The sequence below is a fragment of the Rhizopus delemar genome, genomic scaffold (genome assembly GCF_000149305.1).
Source record: "Rhizopus delemar RA 99-880 supercont3.2 genomic scaffold, whole genome shotgun sequence".
Lineage (NCBI taxonomy): Eukaryota > Fungi > Mucoromycota > Mucoromycetes > Mucorales > Rhizopodaceae > Rhizopus > Rhizopus delemar.
In genome coordinates, this window is record NW_027137828.1 from 2,039,385 (window position 1) to 2,063,875 (window position 24,491).

Consider the following 24,491-nt stretch of genomic DNA (forward strand, 5'->3'; position numbering starts at 1 on the left):
GCAGCCTTCCACACACAGCTTCACAAAAATGTTGGCTCTTTGCTAATGTCATTTCTGAGTTTTCGCACAAGTTGTTGCCACGTAAGAGATGAGGTGTATAATAATTTTTTTGAAGATGAATCATGAATAGATCAGACACAGTAGTGCCCTGCTCATCTTTTCCTGCATAAATATACATTTTATTGCCCACCAAAGTGGCCGAATGATTGTATCTCGGAGGCATATTATGAAAGGTGGTCCATGTCATTGTGTTCAAATCTAATACACACATTTCATCTAACACAAAAGTACCTAAAATAGAGAAAAAAAATTTAGATTCATCTATGTATGTGTTGTGATGCCATCCTACAGTCTGAGGTCTTTGCAAACCCACCATAAACGAATAATTTATCTTTATAAACAATAGCACTGTGTAAATAACGTGCAGCGACAGTTCCAATAACTAAAGGTTGATGCCAAGTTGAAGTTTTTGAATCAAAGATGTGCACGTCGTCACAATAATCTTGATCTTCTGTGCACCCACCAAATACAATAATAGAATCTTTCCATTTAGTCGCTGTGTGTCCGTACCTTCTAGAGGGAGGTATACCATGTATTGTCTAGAGCATAAAAAAGAAACTATGATATGAGTTACATCAGCTTTATTTTCTAAGGTTTATTGCTTTTATTATCGTTTACATGTAAAGTTTTCCACTGCATATTTGTCAAATCGAGGTAACGCAGCTCATCAGTTATATGTCCGCCACCGCCAAATACAAATAGTGATTGATCCACTTTCACAAAAACAGGTCTCCATATGCCAATCAAGTTTTTACCAGTTGTTTTTATAGGTTGATCATATTTAAGCATTTTGTATTGCATAAAAAGAAAGAGAAAAAGAGAAAAGAAACCAAATTAATAAATTTCCGTTGAAAAAGAACCTATTCGGATAATTGCTACCAGTTCATTCTTTTTTTTTTGAATATTTTCTCATTTGAACTGAAGCAAAAAAATACATGGGTACATATGCTATTAACTTTTTCATCCTCTCTATTTATAAGCAAATCTAGATACTAATGAGGTATAGTACTTTTTTTTCTTATATATGCAATGTGTAATACTTCAATTTTACTTTTATAAGCAGCACAACCTATTTATTTCACAAGTAAAAAAGTGATTGCGAAGATCTTTTTTTAAGCATATTTGTTACACTGTTGCCAGAACACCGACAGTGCTCAAAGTAGCTAAATTTATTGGCTTCTTTACTCTCCTTTATTCCCCTTTTTTAAAACCTACCTTCTAAAAAAATTGATTAAAGATCATGCCCGAAGTTATTAAAGAAGGTTACGTGTCTTTAAAGGAAGATGGTTTAAGAGCTTGGATATGGTCTAAAAGATACTGTGTTCTAAGGGACCAGTCTCTTACCTTTCACAGAAATGAAGTAAGGAACATAACTCAATTCAACGTTTTTCTTTTTATTTTGCTTACATAATTTAAACAGGCCGGGCAATGCATTGGCTTATTGTTTTTGAAAGAGATTGGATCAGTGACTAGAGTCGACTTGAAGCCATATTGCTTTGAAATTACTGCAAAAGATAAAACCTACTACATTGCGTGCAAATGTGATGAAGAACTCTACAGTTGGATGGACGAAATATACAATGTACTTTTAAAACTTGCTTTTATAAAATGGAATATGCTAACAAAAAAAATACTTTGCAGAGATCTTCAGTTGGTACTTCAGGACCCACCAATTTTATTCACAAAGTCCATGTCGGATTTGATCCAATTACTGGCGCTTTTACAGTAAGCGAAAACAAGTACAAAATAAGAAACAAAACTTATATAGGACTCCCTTTAGGGTCTTCCTGATCAATGGACACAGCTATTGAAAGGTTCAGCTATTACAGCTGAAGATGCAGCCAAGAATCCCCAGGCTGTATTAGATGTGCTCGAATTCTATGCAGAGCAGACAAAACGTGAAGAAGAAGAATATGGAACCTCTGAACTTCAAGGGGCAGTGGAACGTATGAGCGGTCTGAACTGGGCAAAACATATGCAAAAAGATGAAAAGGCAACACCAAAGCCAACTGTAAAACTACCACGCAAGGCAGTCCCTACACGACCTGCTCCTCCACCACCACATGCACCAAGTAAAAGCGATACTACAGCTAATAAATACCCAAAGGTAAAATTTGATGGTATAAGCCTATTTATCTAATGAATATTTATAATATATTAGGTATTACCATCAAAATCGAATGTTCCTGTAAAGTTTGTACTTTTTTTGGGGTTAAACCTTATTCATCGCTCCTGACTTTTTTCTTCTCATAGGCTAATTATGCATTACCGTCGCGGGATCAAGCTGATGTCCCTATTCCAAGTGGAAAACTAACACAAGATGTACGTATTGATCAATTATTGGAGGCCAAACTAGCTTTAGATAAAAAGCTACCTAATCTTTCAAACGAAAATTTTTTTGATGACGATAACCAAAAGAAATTGAAAGATATGGAGAAGGAAAGAGAGAAAGAAAGAGAACGTATACTTCGAGAAAGAGAAAAGGCAGCAGCTCAAGTGTCTTCAAAAAAGAAGGTTGAACAAAGGATCAGTACAATGACTGAGGCACAAATCATGGAAAAACTTCGTAAATAATTTGTTCATATATGTCTATGCTCTATTTTTATAAGAAATCATTTAGGCTCTGTTGTTTCAAAAGGTGATCCGAACGAATGCTATAAAAGAGTCAAAAGAGTTGGCCAAGGGTGAGAGAAAAATGTTGTCGTTATGAGATGACTACAAATGACTTATAAATTTTCTTAGTGCTTCTGGATCAGTGTTTGTAGCTGTCTCTCTTGCTACCAACACAAAAGTAGCAGTCAAGCAGATGGATTTGAGTACTCAGCCTCGTAAAGAGCTCATTGTAAATGAAATACTTGTGATGAAAGAATCACAGCATTTTAATATCGTAAACTACTTGGATTCCTTCCTTGTTGGAAATAATGATCTTTGGGTTGTAATGGAATATATGGAAGGAGGAGCGTTAACAGACGTGATTGATAATAATAGTACAATGACGGAACAACAAATAGCCACAGTTTGTCTTGAAGTATACATGAACAGATGATATAAAATAGGCTATTTTTTAATTTATTTGCTTATAGACAATTTCTGGCTTGCATCATTTACACTCACAAAACATTATTCACAGAGATATAAAATCAGACAATATCTTGTTAAACTCTCAAGGTCATGTCAAGATTAGTGACTTTGGATTTTGCGCTAAATTAACAGACCAGAAGAAAAAGCGTGCAACAATGATTGGAACACCTTATTGGATGGCACCAGAGGTAGTCAAGCAAAAGGAATACGGAGCCAAAGTAGATATTTGGTCACTAGGAATTATGGCTATCGAAATGATTGAAAATGAACCACCTTATTTGGATGAGGAGCCTTTGAAAGCTCTTTATTTAATAGCTACTAACGGAACACCTACTTTAAAAAATCCAGAAAAATTATCGACTGAATTGAAATCGTTTTTGGCTGTTTGTCTTTGCGTAGACATAAGATCTCGTGCAAATTCATCAGAACTGTTAAAGGTAAGCAATTTCTTGATTTACTCCATTATTCGCAGAAGACTAAACATCTCTTTAAAGCATGAATTTCTGAAAAAGGCTGGTCCTTTAGAAATTTTGGCACCTTTACTAAAGTTCAGAGCAAAACAGAATTAATCCCATCCCTTTTTAACTAGTGTCGCACCTTAATCCAACTTCGACAGAAGGAGTAGCCAAATTCAATCAATAAAGAGAGCAAATTTTGACTATAGTAATTATCAAATTAATATCTTTTTCATGTCGAGTAATAAATGTTTGGCAATGCCTTTATTTACTAAAAAATATCATAAAAAATGGGACCAGTTGTGTTTAACTCAAAGAATATGTAAGCATATGTTGCAAATTTGACTTATGGTAGTTCTATTACACTATTACTGTGAGAAAATAAGTTGAAGAAAGCAAAACGGCTTTAAAGCACAATAAATTGTTTTTTGCAACTTGTGTTTCATAAATACTCTAAAATGTAATTTTCTCTTTTTTTTATTTGAATATTGTATATTTAAACATTATTTTTCTTCTAAAAATGTGTTTGTAAAAAAAAATCCATTGTACATTATGTCTTTATCTACTGAGATTGGCAATACTTCTTGCAGAACCTTGGCGAGATATGGGAGTGCCGATGCTACGGGAGCTACCGGAGCGCTTCATAGTTTCTTTTTCCTTCTCTTCACTGGCTTTTTTAGCTTCTTCATGAATTTGTGCAATCGTCTTAGGTCCAGCTTGAGCATTACCACGTTTTAATGTCCATCTGCTCTTACGAAGATCCATGACATCCTATATATTATATAAGTCAAATGGTAAATAGATGAATTGATCAAAGACATACCAAGATCATAAATTTGACTCTAGAACTCAAGGTAGTACTTTCATACATTTCCTTCATTCTTGCAAAGTAAACGTCAAGCCATTGTTTGTTGTTAATATCGCTTGATTCAAATGTTTGACCCACAGTTGTAAGCAATTTACACATTGTTTCAGTTTCTTCATCTCCAGGGGTTTTAGTATCGCTACACAGTCTTCTCAAGCATTCTTTCATCACATTGCCACTAAGAATTCGAAGCTTGTATAATTCACCAATGAATTGAACAAGGCCGAGACCACGACGTTTGGCTTTTACTGCAGCATAGTATTCATCCGTTAACATAACATCAGCAGCGTTCTCGTCAATTTGGGGAATATCATTCTTCCAGCCTTTGTGGAAGTCAGCTTGACAACGATTCAAAAGATATTTACGGTAAAGAGGTCCACCACATGAAGGCTTATTTGTCTTTTCGTCGATGATGTTGACATTCTTGATATTTTCATTAGTAGCAGTAAGTTCGTAAAGCTTTTTAGCAAGTTGTGCCCACATGACGGCAAATGCAGGCTCGTCACAGGCTTTATCAAAGATAAGGTCAATGACTGTCTTCAAAGACAAAGAGTCCTCTTCCTTCTCTGCTTGCTTGGCATAGTCCCAGATTTGGTTGGAGATAGACTCAAACTTTTCCAAAGTAAGTTTGTTGAGAAGAGATTTGACTTTACGCATAATCATTTCTTGAGAAATAAGTTCCTCTTCTTCTCCTTCTTTAGGTGGAGCAGTTTCAGTAGATTGAACCTTTGGCACCCAACGGTTTTGACTCTTTACCAAAGGCACAACTTCTTCAAGTGGAGTGCTAGGTGCACTATCTTTACCACTCTCGTCTTTTTCTTTAGGCTGGCGGCGAGATTTGCCTCCGCGACTGCTACGATTTCTGTTTGATCCTTGACGTTCCATACCACCTGGTGAGCCAGGTCCTGAACTATCTTGACGACGAGGGCCACGTCCAGATCCACTTCTAAGCATAGCTTCACCAGCTAAACCACGAGGTCCACGACCGCGTTCAGAAGTTTGGCGACGAGACATACTGCGACCACCTCTATCATTAGGTCTTTCAGTACTCATGTCTTCAAATGGCGTTAAGTTGGCACCAGTTGGAAGCTCTTTACAGTCCTTAAATTGCATCATGAAAGCTATCTCATAGATGACTCTGTCGCCCTTACAACGAGTAGGGGCCGGGATAACAGGTTTCTCCTCTTTTAACTCTTCAGCTTGCTTTTCGGGCTCCTCTTCTTTTTTGTCATTAGATTCCTTTAAATCCACAGGTTCTTCAGATTTGCTTTTTTCAGCCTTGCTTTCTTCAGTCTTGCTTTCTTCAGTCTTGCTTTCTTCAGTCTTGCTTTCTTCAGCCTTGCTTTCTTCAGTCTTGCTTTCTTCAGTCTTGCTTTCTTCAGTCTTGCTTTCTTCAGTCTTGCTTTCTTCAGTTAACACGACTTCCTTGTCATCAATCTTTTTTCCTTCACTTTCATCTGTCATCTCTTCAACTTCTTTTTTTTCCTCTTCGTCAACAATGCTGTTTTCGGTCTTTTCTTCTTTTGGTTCGTTTACTTTTTCCTTGTTTGATTCAATTTCAATTACATCTTCCTTCTTTGTCTCGGCTTCCAAGCTTTCATCCTTGTTTTCATCTTCTTTAATGTCTTCAGTTTCAGCTTCCTTATTTTCCTTGCCTTCCAAATCGTGTTCCTTTTCCTAAAGATACATAAAAAAGTTATTATTTTCCCTCTATATTATCAATGGCTATATAATTAAAGTACTTTAGGATCAACAATCTTGATTGGACGAGCATCGGCGTTTTCCTTGGAGACTTCCAGTTGTTGTGAGCTGAGAGAATCAGATTCTTTAGTAGCAGCTGGAAGCTGAACCACTTCCCTGTTGTTAGGGTTAATTATAGGAATCGCCTTACTTCCAGTAGGGGGTCGAACAAATGTTTGACCATTGAAATTAGCAGCTCCGTAGTTGTTTGAGCCGTAGTACTGCGAAGAAGGATACTATATTTGGGATAAGTTAGAAATTTGGCAAGGCTGCTCCTGTGTACATCAAAATGAAGCATACATATTGGTTATTCTGCCAAGTCTTGCTAGTACTTTGGTTATTTACCGAAGAAGCAGAGTTATTGCGAGAATTAGAAGATTCTCTAGTTTGAGGTGGTATATAAGTCGGTTGCATTATGAATAAAAAGCAAGTTTAAAAAACTATATTCTGTCTCAAAAAAAAAAAGATTGAAAAAAAAATTCTGAACTTTGTGACGACTTTTTTTTTTTGCTTAGTGTGACTTTTGAAACTCCAGTTTCTTCATTGTGACCAGATGAAAGCAATGCAATTTTGATTATAAAAGTTATTATTGTGCTGTTTTTTCGAGAGCATTTTACTCATACTTCAGGGATTAAACTGGTCATTTGTGAGCCTGTTTGTTCATTTGAAGATTTTAAGCTCACTATTGCGAATTTGATCGTCGGCGCTTTGGTGCATATCTTTTAACCTTAGATTTGACTTTTGACCAAATTTCTTCAATAAATTTAAAGAGGGTAAGTATATTGAAAGCTATAAGTACTTACAACCCCTTGTTCGACAATACCACTTGCAATAGTTGGCAGTTTCATAAGTGAATTATCTATTACAACATATTACTCCTTCACGCTATGTCTATTTAGTGCTAATACCATGTTAAATGATAGACGTGTTAATGTTCTGTATATGTATCAATTCAATCATTTGTCTTCGCTTTATATTGCTTTTTTATAGCATTGTATCATACTCTTTCAACAGCTTCTTCGCCGTTCTCCATCGATAACTGCTGAATTGACTGCTTTTACAGCAATACATGAGTAGAATTTGCCTAAATTCAAAAGTTTACATCATTTGATTACTTTTATATTAACTTCATATATCCCTAGTTTTCTTGGAATCATAAAAAAAAAAAAAAAAAAAAAAAAAAAAGAAAACAATTGAAAAAGCCATTAGAAACAGATTTGCTTTTTTCGCCTACTGTATTCAATGCATCCTTTGAATCGCTTTTGCTATTTGACCTTGTTATCTTCTCCATCATGGCTGTTCATTATGAAGTAGTTGCCAAAATGATGAGAATAACTTTGATCTCCTGTTCATTTGATTTTCAAGCTTCTAAGGAAACAACACATTGCTTGTCATAAAAATCGAAGGTCTTGCAAAATCCTTGGGTTAGAAGGGTGGGCTTTGTGAAAACTATTTCAGTCTTCAATAGCTCTTATATCATGATGAAAGACAACAGTTATAGGTGATACGCATATCGTTTGGTAATGATATGTTTACTTGAACGAATTATGTACTAGTTACTCTGTGCTTTGTAAAAATAAAAAAAAAGCGTTGATGATGTTATTAAACCTATAAAGTTATCTACTTTACCAAGTATAAATGAAAAAATAAATTGGAATAAATCCTAATAATTTAATCTAATACAGTCATCTCTTTTTATTTCACATATTACAGGTGTAAGTATTAGCAGCAAATATTTTAAAGAGAAACAGTTGTTACAGTAGAAAGGGTGATGGTAGTTTCAGTAGGAGCAGCAGTGGAAGTCGATGAAGCATTTGAAGAACTGTTTGATCCACCTATAGGCAATGTTTGGAGAGGATAAACAAATTGTTCTTCCCAATAAGGCTGAGTTACATTATTACAAGCTAATGCGGGAATAACATTAAAGACCTTTTGAAGTTTAGGCAACCAGAACATGGTCATATTGACCGTAGCATTATTTAACTCGTGCTCAAGGACAATGTGACCCTTGGTTTGATTGCCAGATTTTTCATCAGCAATCCACCCTTCAAAGTATCCATCAACTGTAGCAGGAGACAAGTCACCGCCACCAGGGGCAGGCATATCCCAATCATTACTGTCCCAATTCCAGATGACAGTACGCATACCCATTTGCCAAGCAATAGCACGGATACGGTCATCGACATCACCTTGGGGAGGTCTCCAGCATTTGGGTGTAACGCCAGTGGCTTCCTTGATGGCCTTCAAAGTCCAGTAGAATTCAGCAACAGCTTCGTAATTTGTCATGGTTGTCATAACAGGATGAGACCAAGTGTGAACACAGATTTGGTGTCCGTGATTAAAAGCACGTTTAGCAGCTTCGGGGTAAGTAGCAACATTAGATCCAATATACTATATAAAAAGTAAGAAAAAAAAAAAAAGGCAATTCGAAAGCAAGAACGACTTACAAAAAGAGTAGCCTTTTGATTGTTATTTTCAACTAAAAAGTTATAGAGAGCAGGTTCAGCATACTTATTTTGAGTGGCAGCATTCTCATCATCATAGAGGTTGAAAGGTCCATCATCATAGGATAAACCCCAGTCGCCCTTATTGGGGCACATGTAATAATCGGGTGGCAGTGTCTTGATCTTGGGTTTGACACAGTTCGTGTCGGACCACCAACAGTAAGGGTCCTTGGAGCCATCTGTATCTGGCTTGAAGTTACCATCCGAGTCTTGCTTTCGGACAGGTGCTTTGGGTACCAAACTCCAATCAATCTTTTTCACAGCAGCCTTAATTTCAGGGTGAGTTACATCAGGCTTTTCCCAAGGGGTAGGGTAGCCTTTTAAGGTGGTAGTAGCCAAGTGATCAGAGGTGTTGTAGGGACCGTAATTGTACTGAGTGACAACGCCAGTGGGAGTGGGCAAGCTGCCAAATTCAGGAGATACTTGAGGCATGTATGAACCAGTGGAGGTAGCAGCGGATTTTGTGGTAGTAGAGGGAGCAGCCGTGACAAACTGTCCAGTGGCAAGTAATGCCATACCAAACATAGTAAGCTTCATCATTTTTTGCTTTTTTTTTTAAAAGAAAGGAATGACAAACAGATAAAGAAGAAAACAATTGCAATTCAGTCAAGATGAGCTCTTTTATATAGAATGGTTTAGCGTCATCTTTTTTCCTGTTTCTATTAATATGTTCTGATGGCAAGTTCATTTAAGTATCCGCTATTCTATGAAAAGCACTGGCGTGTATAAACACGAATGTCAAATAAAAGAAAGAAGACATGATTGCCTTTTCCAAATAAAGATAAATTTACTTGCTTTAGTTTCAAACTGAAAGCGAGGGGAACTTTAATTTCTGTTTTCTTCAATATAATTGTCTGCTTTTGGTATATTTATAAAGTAAATTTTTTTCCGAAATTAAGATAAAATTTTTTTTATTGACAAGCATCATATTGAACAATAGCATTAATTAAATGCTGAGGATCAGGTTTTTCTGCTACAACATGAACAAAGAGATTCAGTTGCTTGATGTAATCTGCTGTGGTTGGGCCAATCGCAGCAATTTTTATTTTGTTTGAAGATAGCAAAAGTTTTGAAGTGGGTAAAGAAGACTTGATGAATTTCAACCCAGAAGGACTGAAGTATACAGCCCAGTGCGCGTTGTCTTGTGTTTCCAATGTTCTTAGACGATTTAGTAAATCAGGATGGGCACAAGTGGCATATGATTGAAGTTCTCGGAAAGGTATGTTGGCTTTGTCTAGTGCTTGCGGTATCAAATCGCGTCTTTTGTCACCTGCCAAAAAGAGTAGTCTGCCATCTTTCTCTGCTGAATGTTGGGAGATGTCGGCAATCATTGGCTGAATCAGCTGGGCTGCATTTGGAGCTTGAATCCAACGACTGTTTTTCTGGAATAAAGAGGACCGTGCTAATAACTGCTCTGTTTGTGGGCCTACAATATAAACCGGTAGGTGAGCCCACTGAGTTCGTATAGGCTCTGGTATCACGTCTAATAACTCGCAAGCTTTGTTTAGGGTGTGTACGGATTTTTGTGAGGTCAAGATGAGGCCAGTGATGGCTTCATGATTAGGACCAAGAGACAAGATGTCTTTTAAGATGTCGATATTACAAAGCTCATAGTCAAGTACAGGTATAAACTCAGGTATGTAATTGTTTTGAATGAGTAAATTGTAATATTCGTCTTTATTGTCTTGCTTTTTTTCTTTAAAAACCCAAACACGTTTTTCTGTCATAAATAAAGTCTGCAAGTGGTAAAAAAAAAAAAAGCCAGTCGGAGAGATGCCGAAACTTGGTAATAAACATAATAAACATTTTCATTGGCCGAAACAACCCTCATTCAATAATAATAATAAAAGTAAACTATAACTTGTATCATATCTAGTCCATATTATTACCTTATTGAATGAACCAGAAGAGAGAAGGGAATTCATAAAGAAGGGTATAAAAGTGAGTTTAATTTTAAGATTTATTCATCCCGGAGTTCTATTTATATGATCGTTATTGTGAGTAAATGAGATGATATTCAAAAAAAAATATCTTTTTTACTATTTATTTATTTTTTAATTTAAAATGAACAAAGAGAGGAGATAAACAATGAAAAAGAAAGAGTTGAATGTGTATGTTGTGTACTTGAAGTGATGTATATTAAATTTATTATTCTTCGGAAATCTAATTTTAAACAGCCTTTTCTTGTACAATCATCAATGAACAGTAGCACAAGTAAAAAAAAAGAAAAAAATAAAATAAAAGCAAGAAAAAAAGAAAGTGATTTTACATTTTTTTTTTTTTGTTTTTACTATTTAAAAGATGACAAGAGAGAGAGAGAAAAATAAATGAGAGTCAATTGTTTATTTACCCCTTCTTTAGAATTATCAGCTTTATGTCATATTCACGGGAGAAACATGCAAATGCGTTCTGTTGTTTGTGTTCTACGTTCATTGTGTTCTATTTTTTAAAGTCAGTTGGACCCAGTTCATAGAATGATGAATGAAAATCTATTTTATGGTTCAAACTCTCTCTCTCTCTTTCTTCTTCTTTTCATTTGAATCTCTCTTTTTTATTTTTCTTCTCTCTCTTTTTTTTTCTACTTTTTTTTTTACTACTTTTTTTTTTATATTCAAGCAACACACAATAAAGAGATATGCCACATTCATTTCCTATTACTGTTGTTGCCAATAATCATCCAACTAAATTGTCTATTAAACCTCCGCCAATGATTTGCGATTTAGAATTGACAAAGAATATAAATGAAAGAATTCCTGTACCTACTCCTCCACTTTCCTCAACTTCTCCTATGGTTGAATTAGCTCCAATTATAGACTTTTGCATAGGTAAATAATAATATAATTTAAACAATAACTAATAATTATAATAGATAACAGACCTCCATCACCCGAGTCACCTAAAGCAAAACGATTTATAATCACAGAAGAACAAAGACCAAGCCCTCTTGAACCTGTACCTCAATTTAACGAACAAAAGGAAATGTTCCCTCTTTGTCTCTTTGAACCTTTACAACCTTCATTTATGATACCCAAACCAACTATTCAAATACCTATACCTCGTCGTCATCATCATCATCATCATCGATCATCACCGCCACCAGCGCGTCCATATCAAGATCCTTTTTTCAAAGTCATTCAATCTTCTTCCATGTCACCTACAATGGCAGCTGCTTCTGCTTCAGCTGCTGCTTCAGCTGCCCATAGACATCCTGGATCTCAAGTAGCTGCTAATCTTTTAAAGTCCATTCAACCTGAAGAGGAAGATGTTGAGACAACTTTAGCATTTGCTGATTGTTATTCTAAAAATGGAATTTATAAGCATCAATCGAATAATGTCGATCAAAGCATGTTTCTTACAAAGAATTCTCATATAAAAAGACCTCGTAATGCATGGATTCACGTAAGAAAGAAATAAGCTTTTCTTAAAAAGTTCTCACATAAACTATTTTTAGTTTCGATGTCATTATGGGCAAGCACTTAAAATTCAAGACCCTACATTACGCGCAGAAGAGATATCAAAGTAAGAAGAAGATTAGCTTTATTTATTTATTTATTAATTTGTATCAATAGACGTGCGTCACAAAGATGGAGTAAATTATCAGAGAATGAAAAGAAACCATGGCATGGACTTGCAGAACAAGAAAAATTGGCTCATCGAGAAGCATTTCCTGAATACCGCTATTGTCCTCGTCGGGCGACCCCTTCTTCACCTCCTGCTAACAAGAGACCCATAAAAGATACGCCACTTAATATGCATGATGACTGCAAAAAAGTAAAGCGTAAAACATCTAAATAATTTATACAACACACACACACATACATACAATTCCCCTTTCCTCCCTTTTTTGCATTTTTGTTTTCTCTTCAATACCCTTTTTTCATAAATCATTTTCTTTGTGTTTTATTTTGCTATTTCCCTCATAAAAAAAAAGGAGGGAATAAAGAGTTTTAGTGACAGTAGGAGATACAAACAGTATACGATTAAACAAATTTTTTATTTATAAAAAATTAAAAAAGCGAAAGGGGCACGTAATGTTCAAAATAAATTGAATTGCCCGCGCCAAATCAAAAAAGTAACAAAAAAAAAAGCCTTTGAGTCATAAAATTAAAAAAAGAAAAGAAGTTATGGACAATACCTAAAGTACTTGAAACTGGTTTTGGTGTAACAACTTAGGAGTCGAGTATCAGGTTCCAGAGAGAGAGAGTTGGGGTCTCTTTATGGGCCAAATAACCGAATTCATGTAGTAATATAAAAATAACGAGCCATCAAACTGTCCATGCGATAGGTTTTTCTGAAAGCAAAAGAGATTTCTTTAGTAATTAACTCAACAGGAAAGACAGAGAATCAAGAACCAAGACAGGCATTTGAACACAAACAATATACCGGATTTTCACTAAGTTTTTCTCAAAAAAAAAAAGACTCAATTTTTCGAGAAAGGATTGGTAGTGATATTGAAAAAGCACGATTGGAATTTCGTTCAAACTTTAAAAATGAGAAACTAGGAAAGTGTAACTATATTGTATGAACAAAACTTAATACATACTCAAAAACTTGAAGTGTGCAAATTGACATTACTCTAAATCAAATGTTGTAGAACTATTAAGAAAAGCTATATAATATGTTTAGAATCATCCATCTGTTAATATGATTTTTCTCTGAACTCATATCTATTTATTTGAATTTTTTTTTTTTTTTTTTGTTTCGATCATTTTAACAACAGCTTAAAACTCTCTTTATAGGATGTTTGAGATTGACTATCTCATACAGGCAAGATTGCTTTTTAACATATGTTCGAGGTATATATTGGTCTGAAGTTGATGTAATACATATATTTTTTTAAAAAAAAGGCTTATTTTTCTGTTTCTGGCTCGATCACTCGATAATCGTTCCACTCCTGAGAAGTGCATTTCGATAAACAAGCACTGTAGCTGGGTATCCGAAGGGATCATCAAGAAGCGGATTGCTTGGGACAAAGCTCTTTAGGGGTCATGGATTCAAGTTGGACGGTTTTATTGTTACTATTCATTTTTTATGTGTATGTATAAAGGCCTTAGCAATCGAATACAAAGTAACCGCTTATATATGCCTATATACTAGGAGGCTTTTCGCTTTTATTTTTTTGAACTACTCCGGTCTAAAGCTGTAGGTGGCAGCTCATCATATATCCAGTATAGCTGTTATTCTCTGGAAAACCAATTATAAAGAATATGTGATTATAAATCAATCTGACTCTATCTGATCTAGTAAAATGAATCAAGTTGTTCTTTATTGTCAAAACTGCGTCTACTGATATGGATTTGAGTGATGTCTTTACGATGCTAGCCTTTATCAACATAAGTCAATGATCAGCTGTGGATCGGCGTGGTTAATTATGTATCTATTTCGAGTGAAGCCAATAAAAATTTATCTTGAGTGTTTTCGTATTTTTCATTATGTGAAGTCGCTGTGGTATGAATTCCAAAAAAGATTCTTCTTAATGCATACGTATCTGTTATCGCATGTAATTTACTATAATGTCTAATCGTAAAATTTTTATTCAATTGTTTTAGTCTTTAAAGGTGATCTTGAACATTTAATAAAAACAATCTTTTTTAAAGATTTCTTATATTTCTCTACTTTGTTGGCTCTCTCTCTCTATGTGTATATGTGTGTGTTTGGTCTTACTCTTTTTAATTGGCTCTTTTTTTGAATTTTATTAGTAACTTACAGCAAATTGTAATTATTCTTATTATGCTCTTGATTTAAACTGTACCTGATCACTTGTATTCTATACTAGACTTCCTCCTAAACAATGGCCGCAGCAGGCTCTCCTACGCCTACTGTGAGCGTTTTCAGCTCTCTAGCTTCTGGGGTCGTATCTTGTCTGTTAAGGCTTTTGTATATGGTATTGGTTGGAATCCCCTCTTGCATCCTCAACTAGAGATGCTCGTCAACATCGTACACAACACCACTACTCACACATACTTTTTGGCATAGTACATATTCCTTCGTGAGCTTACTGACAATGATAACTTTGATGTTGCTAGTTTGTTCACCCGGGATGTCTTTGCAGAGGTGTGACTTTCCTTGGTTGCTTATAGCAGACGCAAAGTGCGAAGTAACACAACTCTAGGTATGCGTCAGCGCATTGGTCTTCAACTTGAGCCCTATCTTCAAGCCACTGGGTATTAGCAGCCTTGGTTTATGTGCGCTCAATAAAGTTAAATTTATAAGAGTACCAAGATCTACAATGCTTATGCTCTCAGTGTCCACATGAACTTGGGTAACCATCTCAGAAGGACAGGTAACTATCTACTGCAGGTTCATCAGGGTACTTTGGTAGCACGGAGCCGCTGTCGTGAATAGGATGTAGATTGTGAGGCGCTTTCCATAGAGATTTCTCGCGCTATCACTATTTTAAAAAACGTCAAAGAAATCATCTCCGTCTGTATCAATAATCAAGCTAGCATTGATTAAATTGCTCCACGGTTTCACGATTCTCTCTATGGGCGTAATTTGGAATTGATTGCTCATGTTCTGTTGGCATATGATCGCAGTTACACCTTTAGTCATAACAATATTGATTATGATGCTAAAGCCCGTCCTGTTGCTCATTTCAAGGCTTTCTATCGACCTTCTCAGGGTTTTGCTGCTTTAAACTTGCCAATCTTCAACTGCTTCTCTCTCCATCGCTCTTGGTCACCTTGCTATGCTACCATTGATATCAAGGTCTTGTATCGAAATATCCTATACCGTAAACGGGAAACTGTCACGTACAAGATGTCTCTTTTCATGAGGATTTCACTATTCAAGAGAAGAAGCAGTACAGACACATAAAGCCACAGTAAGACAAGCCTTGTAAGACAAAAAAAGTGCAGCAGTATTATCCAAGACATCAAGTCAGATAATGTTGCTCTAGCTGAGCGTGGCCTAGTTCATTTCAGAGCTTTGGGATTGGAAAGCTTTGTTGCTTTTCTTAGGAGTTACTCTGAACATACTGATGTTCTTCAGGCTCACTATGTGAGCACACCAACCAACCATATTACTGTCTTTCCGATTCACCCAAAGACCCGGCTATCGTCTTATTTCAAAGGCCAGCTTGCTTGGCATTTCCTAATTACCAACTTAAGACGAAGATTCGGTGATGATGCTGCTTTTGCGATGAGAAACTGGTCTTTTCCAAACTCCAGGTTTCATAAATCCATTCGTTGTGTAGGTTTTTGAAAATTCCTTCAGAAGAATGGCTTCCTCGTTCTCCTAATTGATGCGTTTCGAGCAAACAAATGCTGTCCATATTGTGAAGAAATGACCCTGGAGACATTTCGCATGACACTCAATCCTCCTCCCCATAAAAGACAAGCCTTACCTCAGGTTGTTAGATATAACCTATTAGGATATGCAAATCAAAAGTGTCAAGTGTCTGTGGTTATTAACAATAAGGATGCTGACAATAGGGAACATTTTTTGCCTCTGAAATCGTGACTTAGCTGCCTGCCTCAAGATGTTTGCATATCGTTCGTTTGCCTCGTGAGAATGGCCAGATTCCCGAAAGGTTCAGACATAATGTTCCTCAACGACCAAGAAGACCCGGAGAGCCTACTGACAACCTACAAAGCCAACGACCAGCCTCATGTCCCAGAAGCCAATAATTCCTTCTAAACAGTTAACATTACTCAAGATCTAGATGCATCAAATGTAAATTATAAGCACAATAGTAGCTTTTGAGTTCTTATTCATTTTTCTGTTTTATTATTTTCAACTGTATACATAGATCGAACATTCTCGCTTCCATGTAATTACACCGAAGAACTCAATCAAAGACATATCTAACCTTTTTCTATTTTGTATTATGCATATTTGAATATTTTCTTTTCCTTCCATTTGGATCTTTTGTCTTGGCAATTTTTATTTCAGTTATTTCAACTCAGTTTACTAAAAAATAGTGTACACATGGATTTAACTGTAATAAGTTATTCTTTATTATTGGTCACAGAAGAAAGATGAACAATAAAGTTGAAGCACAATTAAATGCCAAATTATAAACTATAAATTAAAATGTAATTCTTGATTGATTTCTTTAAATAAGTCAACTTGTGTTGTTTGGTATATCAGCTTCTCTTCTTCAGCTGTGATCAAAAGCTTTCCCTCCTCCTCCTCCTCCTCTTCTTCTTCCTCCACGACATCATCATTTGGCATATTTTTTTCTAATGCGTCACAGTAATTTTGATACTTGATGATTTCATGTAAAAGATATTTTGCTCTTGCTTCCCAATTTGCCATCACTTTTTGACAATTATTTGATTTTACTGGGAACTGCTTAAAGTTAATACATGAATCAAATAATTGTGCTACTTACCTTTATTAATAACTTGGCCTTCTTGTCTCGATGATCATTAATTTCATTATTTAATTCATTCAAATAGTTTTGAAGCACTTGATATTGCTCTTTTTCACACAGTTGACTTGACACCATGGTTGCAGTAGGTGGCATCCAATCATGAATCATACCACTAGAATCTCCCCATCCATACTCCATGTTACTCACACCTCCTGATAAAGGTTCCTTACTCGTTCTGGCAGCCCAATAATTACACACCGATACCCATTCTTGTGTTTCCTTGACGGATGTTGTCTGAAATAAATAAACACCTCCATCTGATTGTTGAATCGCAAACACATGAGGTCGTTGTCGATTGTAGCCCGGAGGTGGAAGTGGATTTGACAAGGTATGGTTTAGTGGAATCTTGCCAGTGAACTATTCAAATATTGTCAACGTCAAGTCATGGATCATCAAATCAACTTACCGCGTATTTATTATTAAATTGAGCAACATGGGGTCGTTTTAATAAATCTTGTGGTACTTGTAATTGCTGTTGCTGTTGCTCTTCTTGATACATCCACAACTCTCCATTCTTTACTTCCAAATAACACTCTTTCCATTCACGATGTTTAGCTTTTTGTGAGGCATTTTCTAATAAATGCTTTCGCGTCACAACACCTTCCTTACAATGAAGACTTAATTCATCATTATCAACGCATTTACTTCTTGGCTACGAATAAAATGAGCTTTTATTTATTTATTGATATCCTTACTTACTTGAACTAGTAATAATTCTTCTGAAATATTGCGATCAATGATACCCGATTTACGTATCATTGAGTTCACACTTTTCTTTAATCCAACCACTCTAGGATTACCCAAAATGCTATTTCTTTTAACTAGACTCGTCTTTCTTGTTAATGGTTGTAATATTTGAAATTGTTTCACAGAACTATACATCTCCTACTCATTTGGATTAGACATTCTGTGTATCATAACAAGTTAAAATACCTTCAAGTATTGTTCAACTTCTGCTTCCCATTGACTATTTTTTGAATGTTCTCTTTGCTCTAGTACGGTTGACATTGTATTCCTTACAAACTCTGATCTTGTCATTCGAACGTGCTTTCCCTGGGCCACATGTAAGTCTGTATTCAATAACAATAAAGAGTAAACTACGGCATAAACCACATCTATCCAGATGACTTAGCATAGAAAAAGGCGAGTCATCATCATTGCTTACCTGCGCTTCCAAGTAAGCAAGACTTGTTGCAATCCCAGTATTGATGTGCAAAGGCCTCCAAAATTCTATCAATTTGCTGTGCTTCTGCTTTAAAATAAAGCTTACTGCACAACTTTCTAAAGGCAGCATCCAGTCGCATGTCAGAAAAAGTAAAGCATTGCATGTAATATGTAAGGACAAGTGAATTCAATCGTTTGTCTTGACCTAGCCATTCTGCCATCCTTTCTTTGCTCACGATCTTTGATTCTTCTTGTCCTTTCCATAGTGATCGTCCGATTTCCTTTGCTTTTTTCTCTTCTTCCTCTTCTTCTGTTTCTTTTGATTCTTCAACTTGTTCTTCATTATTGTTCACTTGTGGAATTTCTGATAAGGAGATATTGTGATGTGTAATCCACACATCATTTGTAAATAATTTTTCTTGCTTTACTTCCCCATTCAACATCTTTTCTGCTTCTTTTCTTACGACTGTTTTGTCATTTTCTACTTCTTCTTCTGATATATTCTGATAGTCTTGTTCTATCACTAAAGAGGTGCGAATGAGGTGGCTCAGTCTGTGATCACTCTGTCTTTTCCAATTCAGCAAAGACTGTCCTAATTCATCATCTGCTGGTATCTTTAATTTTTCCGGTTGAATACTCGCCACCAAACCTCCTGCACTTCCAAAATGACCACCCGATAATCGTTTTGCAAGCGTGTGATCCGTTACCATCTTTTTTTCCAATAATTCCAAATCCTCTTGTGAAAATCCATCGGCATCCACAAATGTGTCATCATCATCTGAATCATCAATAGATTCTTGTACTGTATTAAAAGAATCCAAACTTTCCAAGCTAATTTGATCTTTGTTTGTAAACGTGGAATAGATAGAATCATCGTCCATAGTGGTGAGTGATTTACTTCGGATCATGTCTGATTTATGTGTATTAGGATGCTTTGAAAGGTATTGATCTGGTAGATCAGACAAAAATTGATGTGGATTATTTGTACGTGGGTGATAAGTAGTTGGTGGTGGAGCTAGAGGTATTTTAGAATGATGCTTTGGTTGACGAATTGGTCTTATGTGTGGTAAATCGTCATCTTCGCTATTATCCAATAAATAGTCATCTGTCTATTCTTCCCCTTTTATATCAATATTCAATCTATAATTATAACTCATGTACCTTTGCTCCTCCTATCCTTTTCAATAATTTCCCAATGCTACCATGTTTACTGTGGCCATTTAAATTACCAGTAGATGATGCCTTATATGATATAAGTATAATGAATTAATGTAGCATCATCTTACTTTATATTCATAAATTGAAGAATGTTCAACATTGACTTTTGTATTTGGTAATAATCGAGATATAAACCCTCTTTTTATATCATCCGACTTATTGCTGCTTATATCAAAAGAATTAGATCTTTTACGTTGTTGATGCTGTGGTACGATTAAACGAGAATTGGGTGTCATAAAAAAGAGAAAGAAAGGGAAAGTGTGGGGATTCTTTAATAAAAAAGAAAAAGATTTATTGCGATTTAGTGTAACAAAGCATGGTGAATTCACATTTAAAAGGGTTTTATGCACATGTATTATATCTTTTCCTTAAGGTGCGATACTTTTTTAAATAATACATTGTTTCAAGCTCTATTTTTATTTGTTAGTTATTTTACAAGCAGCCAATAAGGATCACCTTTAATAATATATTCTCCAAATTGAATCTTCTTTTCTATTTCTTCTTTATCTTTCAAATCCTTATTTTTTAAAAAGGCTGATTTTAACTTGGGTCGAAAAAAATCGTGATAACCTGCTGGATATTCTCTGCCTAAATAAACTAACTTTTCTTTTCACGTGTTTTTATTTCTTGTGCACATAACACAACTGTTATGTTGACTTACTTGTTTATAAAGCGTAATCACTCTAGAACGAAGTGTGGATTGTGTCATGAAGAGAGAGAAAAAAAATAACGTAATGATTTTGCTATTCTCGTGGGAATAGGAGAGATGGAGTGAAGGCAGTTTTAAACTCAACTCTCTCCTATTGATTTTCTGTGGCTTTTATTAGAAAACAATTTTTCCTTTTTTTTTTTTTTTTTTTTTATTTTTTACTTTATACAAAAAACATGCGTAGAGACAGTGTTACGAGTACAAGCAGTGACTATTCCACTGCAAGTGACTCCAGTAACAAATCTAGTGGTAGTTCTGACAAGAGTGAATTTGAAGTTCAAATCAAAGAGAGAGAGAACCCTAATGAAGACTATAAAAGACCTGAACTATGTAAGACATTATTAAAAATGTTATTAAATTTTCTAATCTAATCTAATCTAATCTAATCTAATCTATTCTTTTATTAGTGAAAAAAGCTACTGAAGAAATCGAAGCAGAGGTCGCTGCAAAGCTTGCTGAAGAAAAGAGCAGCAGTGAATCTGAATATGAATCTGATTCTGACGAAGAAGAGGACGATGAAGCCAAACAACTCACACCTGCCGTTGATTCCCAGATCTTTCGTACCATCGCCGCTATTCGTGCCAAAGATCCACGTGTGTATGACAAGACAGATTTTTTTGAAAACATTAAAGTTGATGCCAATCTTAAATCTGGAAAAAAAGAAAAGGCTTTGACATTAAAGGATTATGAACGTGATATCTTGTTGAACCATGGTGGCTTTGTGGATGAAGAAAAAGAAGCTTCTAAAGGATTGACACATATTGAAGAACAAGAAAACCTTCGTAATGCGTTTAAAAACTTGTCTGACGATGATGAAGAGGATGAGGAGGATGATTTCTTGACAAAAAAGGAAAAATCAGAACAAGAAAAGAAAGAGGAAGAGGACGAATACAAGAGATTTTTGCTTGAGCAAATGAAGAATGATGAGACTTCTAAAAAAGCAGCAGAGGAATGGAGTAATTATAAGAGCAATCCTAATATTAGCTCTGAGGACGCCTTTTTAATGGATTATGTCTTAAATCGTGGTTGGGTTGAGAAGGAGGGTAGCAACAAGGTCGTTACTAATGAAGAGGAAGTGGACAAGGATGAAGCAGACCTGGATGATATTGATCGATTTGAGAGTAAATACAACTTTAGATTTGAAGAAGAAGGCGGCACATCACTTCAAACTTATGCTCGTAATATCGAAGGAAGTGTACGTAGAAAGGAAAGTAAGAGAGCAAGAAGAAGAGCTAAGGAGAAAGCACGTAAGGAGGCATTGAAGCTGCAAAAGGTGGAAGAATTAAAGCAACAAAAGAATAAGAAGATGAAGGAAATCCAAGAGAAATTAAAGGAAATTTATGACATATCTGGAAGTAAAGCTTTAGGTTTGGAGAATATTGATCTGGATGCAGACTTTGATCCTAGCTCGTTTGATGCACACATGAACACTGTCTTTGACAATGAATATTATGAAAATGGCGAAGACGCTAATGTAAAACCTACTTGGGATGACGATATTGACACTGGTTTAAATGCTGATGATGAGTTGATTATGGATGCTGATTATCTTCCAGGAGGTGACAAGTACACATCCTCCAACAACAAAAGAAAGCGGGACATGGATGATGAAGGAGATAATGCAAACAAGAAAGGCAAAAAGGAGCAAATTGAAAAACTCATGGATGAATACTATTCACTTAATTATGAAGATGTGGTGGGTGGTGATGTCTTTACACGATTCAAATATACAAAGACAGAGCCTGACAATTATGGTTTAACGCCTGAAGAAATTTTGCTGGCTGATGATACAGAACTCAACAAATACGTTGGTATTAAACAATTAGCACCGTAAGTGTATACGTAAAATAGAAATTATTGTGTATTAAAGTATTGTGTAGTTATCGTCCATTTGAAAAGCAAATAAAGGAAAAAGCTGCATTCAAAAAGAATAAAAAAATGAAGAGAAAAGATATTGAAAAACATATTTCAAAGGTAGTTGAAACACTTGAACCACCACCAACTATACCCGAAACAAGCAAAAAGAATAAGAAGAAGAAGAAGAGTGTCAAATAAATAAATAAAAATTGAAATAGTCACGTGTTTTATGTAAATATTTTTTGTTGTTTTCCCACTTGTCCCCTCTTCCCCTTTATTCTCGTTAAATAAACAATACCCCCCTCTATGGAAACTGCTGAAGAAGAAAAGAAGAGAGAACTATCTACTCCAACTACATCAGATACAGCAAAAAGGCCACGCTTACCTTCTTTTGGAGATAGAAAAGTAAAGCATAGCATCTTGTCTGATGATAGTGATGAAGAAGGCCATGAACCCATGATCAGTCTCAGTGCATACAATCTAGACGATGATGAAGACGACGATGATGAAGAAGCCTTGATTGAACAATATTCGCTCAGTGGAAGACCTGCTCGACGTTCCATTCTTAGTGAACTATTAAGCAGCGTCATTCAAGATGAAAACTCTCTTGGTAAAAGACGAAGAAGTTATAATTCCTCTGCTTTAGGCATTCAAGGAGGCACAATAGAAGAAGAAGACGAGGATGAGGACGAAAAGACAACACTACCTATAACGCGTTCATTGAGTAATAAACCACCTGCTGATGAAGTAGACGCCTTTTTTACTAGTACAGCAAGTACAGATAGACTGGAATACGCCAAACTGCGTCAACAACCTTCCCTCTCTCAAAAAAATACCCCTCCATTTATTACCAACTGGCCTCATTTTATCACAGAAGAGTTCTTTAAGCAACACACACCGCAGGATAGAGCAATTGAATGCGATGAAAAGGTTAAGGTGTCAAGTACTGGCTATTTCGATACTGAATTTTCAAAAGGACCCAAGATTGGAAGTGGTGAGCATGCAGATGTATATTTTACGCGTCGACAATCAACTGGAGAAGTTTGTGCTACAAAAAAATCAAAATCCCCTTTTACGGGTTGGGAAGATAGATGGCTGCAATTGATTGAAGTGGAGAATTTGTTAAGAGTCAAGTTTAGTAAACATTGTGTGAATATTATAAGAGCATGGGAAGAGCAAGGTTATTTGTATATTCAAACAGAGCTATGTAATAGTGGAAAGTAAGTTTTTGTATAATAACAGTGAGGGGATAGTGACAATAACTTGGTGTATGTTAGCCTTGAAGAATATCTTAATTTTAAAAACAGAGAAATACCAGAACAAGTTGTTTGGAAAAATATTTTACGAGACAGTCATTGGTATCAATGACATTCACAAGGGAAAATGTGGGTTCATTTTGGATTTTAAAACCCCTCGAATATATTTAATTGATAATTATTGGATTTATTAAAATAGCTGATTTTGGTGTATCCATTCAAACACCTGCTGTAAGCTACAAACCAATATAAAAAATATACTAGCTCTAAATATTTATGAATAGAATATGAGATGGGTGAAGGGAGAAGGAGATCGAAAATACATGGCACCGGAATTACTAAGGGAAGATTTCGATAAAGCAGCAGACATTTATAGTTTGGGCATGCTTCTGCTTGAATTGGCTACAGGTTTACGTTTACCAGAAAAAGGAGAACCTTGGGAAATAATTCGATTTGGTGAATTTGGCGATCAAGAAGCAGCACTTTCTGAACTATCGCCTGAGTTGAATAATCTTATCAAGCAATTACTGACCAGAGATCCTTCCGCAAGACCCACAGCTCAAGATCTTATGAAATCACCTGAATTTTTAAGGATACATGAAATGCAACAAGGCGAAGATGAAGAAAGTTCATTACTTGGTTATATAAGAGAAAAAGAAAAGGTAGCTTCAGAAGTAGCCAAAGCACACGTAGATCAAGATATATTTTCTACACCACAATCAAGAATCATTGGAGAACTTTATTCTTCTCCCATGTAAATCAACACAAACCAATCATGTTCAATGTATATAATAAACACTCTTTTATCAGTTTTTTATTTTTATTTTTCTTTTCCCTACACATTATGGATTCATTTAAAACAAAAGCAAATCACTATCTGACTACGATTGATAAAGAACTTGCAAAGCAACCTTATTTGAATAGATTTGAACATAAAACAGGTTGTCCTAAATCTGTTGCTGTATTTAGTGCAGCTCTTGCAGGCTTTTTTCTCATCTTTTTTAACTATGGGGCTCAATTGATAACAAGTATACTTGCTTGGATTTATCCAGGTAATACGTGTATAAGCTTATAGATGTATACATATTCAATAGGATATTGTATTAGCTTATGCTTCCTTTAAAGCTATTGAATCGTCTTCTACAACTGATGATACACAATGGTTGACTTATTGGACAGTAATTTCATTTATTCAAGTCATTGAG

At 35.5% G+C, this 24,491-nt stretch overlaps 10 protein-coding genes across 10 annotated transcripts; 5 read left to right on the forward strand and 5 right to left on the reverse strand.

The window, feature by feature from the left end:
* Positions 1-648: 648 nt before the first annotated feature.
* RO3G_03006 (uncharacterized protein) lies at positions 649-849 on the reverse strand (the record flags this gene model as incomplete). Its single annotated transcript, XM_067657597.1, has 1 exon — positions 649-849. One exon carries the CDS (start codon positions 847-849, stop codon positions 649-651), a length of 201 nt encoding a protein of 66 aa, XP_067513698.1.
* An 819-nt stretch (positions 850-1,668) lies between these two features.
* Positions 1,669-3,710, forward strand: RO3G_03007 (uncharacterized protein; the record flags this gene model as incomplete). The annotated part of the gene is made up of 8 exons (XM_067657598.1): positions 1,669-1,785; positions 1,841-2,167; positions 2,222-2,248; positions 2,314-2,626; positions 2,681-2,744; positions 2,803-3,088; positions 3,144-3,578; positions 3,636-3,710. 8 exons carry the CDS (start codon positions 1,669-1,671, stop codon positions 3,708-3,710), a joined length of 1,644 nt encoding a protein of 547 aa, XP_067513699.1.
* Positions 3,711-4,154: 444 nt separating this feature from the next.
* RO3G_03008 (uncharacterized protein) lies at positions 4,155-6,615 on the reverse strand (the record flags this gene model as incomplete). Its single annotated transcript, XM_067657599.1, has 5 exons — positions 4,155-4,367; positions 4,420-5,073; positions 5,218-6,138; positions 6,204-6,437; positions 6,547-6,615. The coding sequence occupies 5 exons, from the start codon at positions 6,613-6,615 to the stop codon at positions 4,155-4,157; spliced, it is 2,091 nt and encodes a 696-aa protein (XP_067513700.1).
* Positions 6,616-7,938: 1,323 nt separating this feature from the next.
* RO3G_03009 (uncharacterized protein) lies at positions 7,939-9,245 on the reverse strand (the record flags this gene model as incomplete). The annotated part of the gene is made up of 2 exons (XM_067657600.1): positions 7,939-8,592; positions 8,649-9,245. 2 exons carry the CDS (start codon positions 9,243-9,245, stop codon positions 7,939-7,941), a joined length of 1,251 nt encoding a protein of 416 aa, XP_067513701.1.
* A 371-nt stretch (positions 9,246-9,616) lies between these two features.
* Positions 9,617-10,036, reverse strand: RO3G_03010 (uroporphyrinogen-III synthase; the record flags this gene model as incomplete). Its single annotated transcript, XM_067657601.1, has 1 exon — positions 9,617-10,036. One exon carries the CDS (start codon positions 10,034-10,036, stop codon positions 9,617-9,619), a length of 420 nt encoding a protein of 139 aa, XP_067513702.1.
* A 1,304-nt stretch (positions 10,037-11,340) lies between these two features.
* Positions 11,341-12,500, forward strand: RO3G_03011 (uncharacterized protein; the record flags this gene model as incomplete). Its single annotated transcript, XM_067657602.1, has 4 exons — positions 11,341-11,530; positions 11,575-12,104; positions 12,157-12,224; positions 12,275-12,500. 4 exons carry the CDS (start codon positions 11,341-11,343, stop codon positions 12,498-12,500), a joined length of 1,014 nt encoding a protein of 337 aa, XP_067513703.1.
* A 1,681-nt stretch (positions 12,501-14,181) lies between these two features.
* Positions 14,182-14,681, forward strand: RO3G_03012 (uncharacterized protein; the record flags this gene model as incomplete). The annotated part of the gene is made up of 2 exons (XM_067657603.1): positions 14,182-14,205; positions 14,541-14,681. 2 exons carry the CDS (start codon positions 14,182-14,184, stop codon positions 14,679-14,681), a joined length of 165 nt encoding a protein of 54 aa, XP_067513704.1.
* Positions 14,682-16,727: 2,046 nt separating this feature from the next.
* Positions 16,728-19,127, reverse strand: RO3G_03013 (uncharacterized protein; the record flags this gene model as incomplete). The annotated part of the gene is made up of 6 exons (XM_067657604.1): positions 16,728-16,997; positions 17,041-17,439; positions 17,489-17,734; positions 17,782-17,856; positions 18,016-18,152; positions 18,248-19,127. The coding sequence occupies 6 exons, from the start codon at positions 19,125-19,127 to the stop codon at positions 16,728-16,730; spliced, it is 2,007 nt and encodes a 668-aa protein (XP_067513705.1).
* Positions 19,128-20,349: 1,222 nt separating this feature from the next.
* RO3G_03014 (uncharacterized protein) lies at positions 20,350-22,007 on the forward strand (the record flags this gene model as incomplete). The annotated part of the gene is made up of 2 exons (XM_067657605.1): positions 20,350-20,503; positions 20,581-22,007. 2 exons carry the CDS (start codon positions 20,350-20,352, stop codon positions 22,005-22,007), a joined length of 1,581 nt encoding a protein of 526 aa, XP_067513706.1.
* Positions 22,008-23,573: 1,566 nt separating this feature from the next.
* RO3G_03015 (uncharacterized protein) lies at positions 23,574-24,044 on the forward strand (the record flags this gene model as incomplete). The annotated part of the gene is made up of 1 exon (XM_067657606.1): positions 23,574-24,044. One exon carries the CDS (start codon positions 23,574-23,576, stop codon positions 24,042-24,044), a length of 471 nt encoding a protein of 156 aa, XP_067513707.1.
* Between the last annotated feature and the right edge of the window lie 447 nt (positions 24,045-24,491).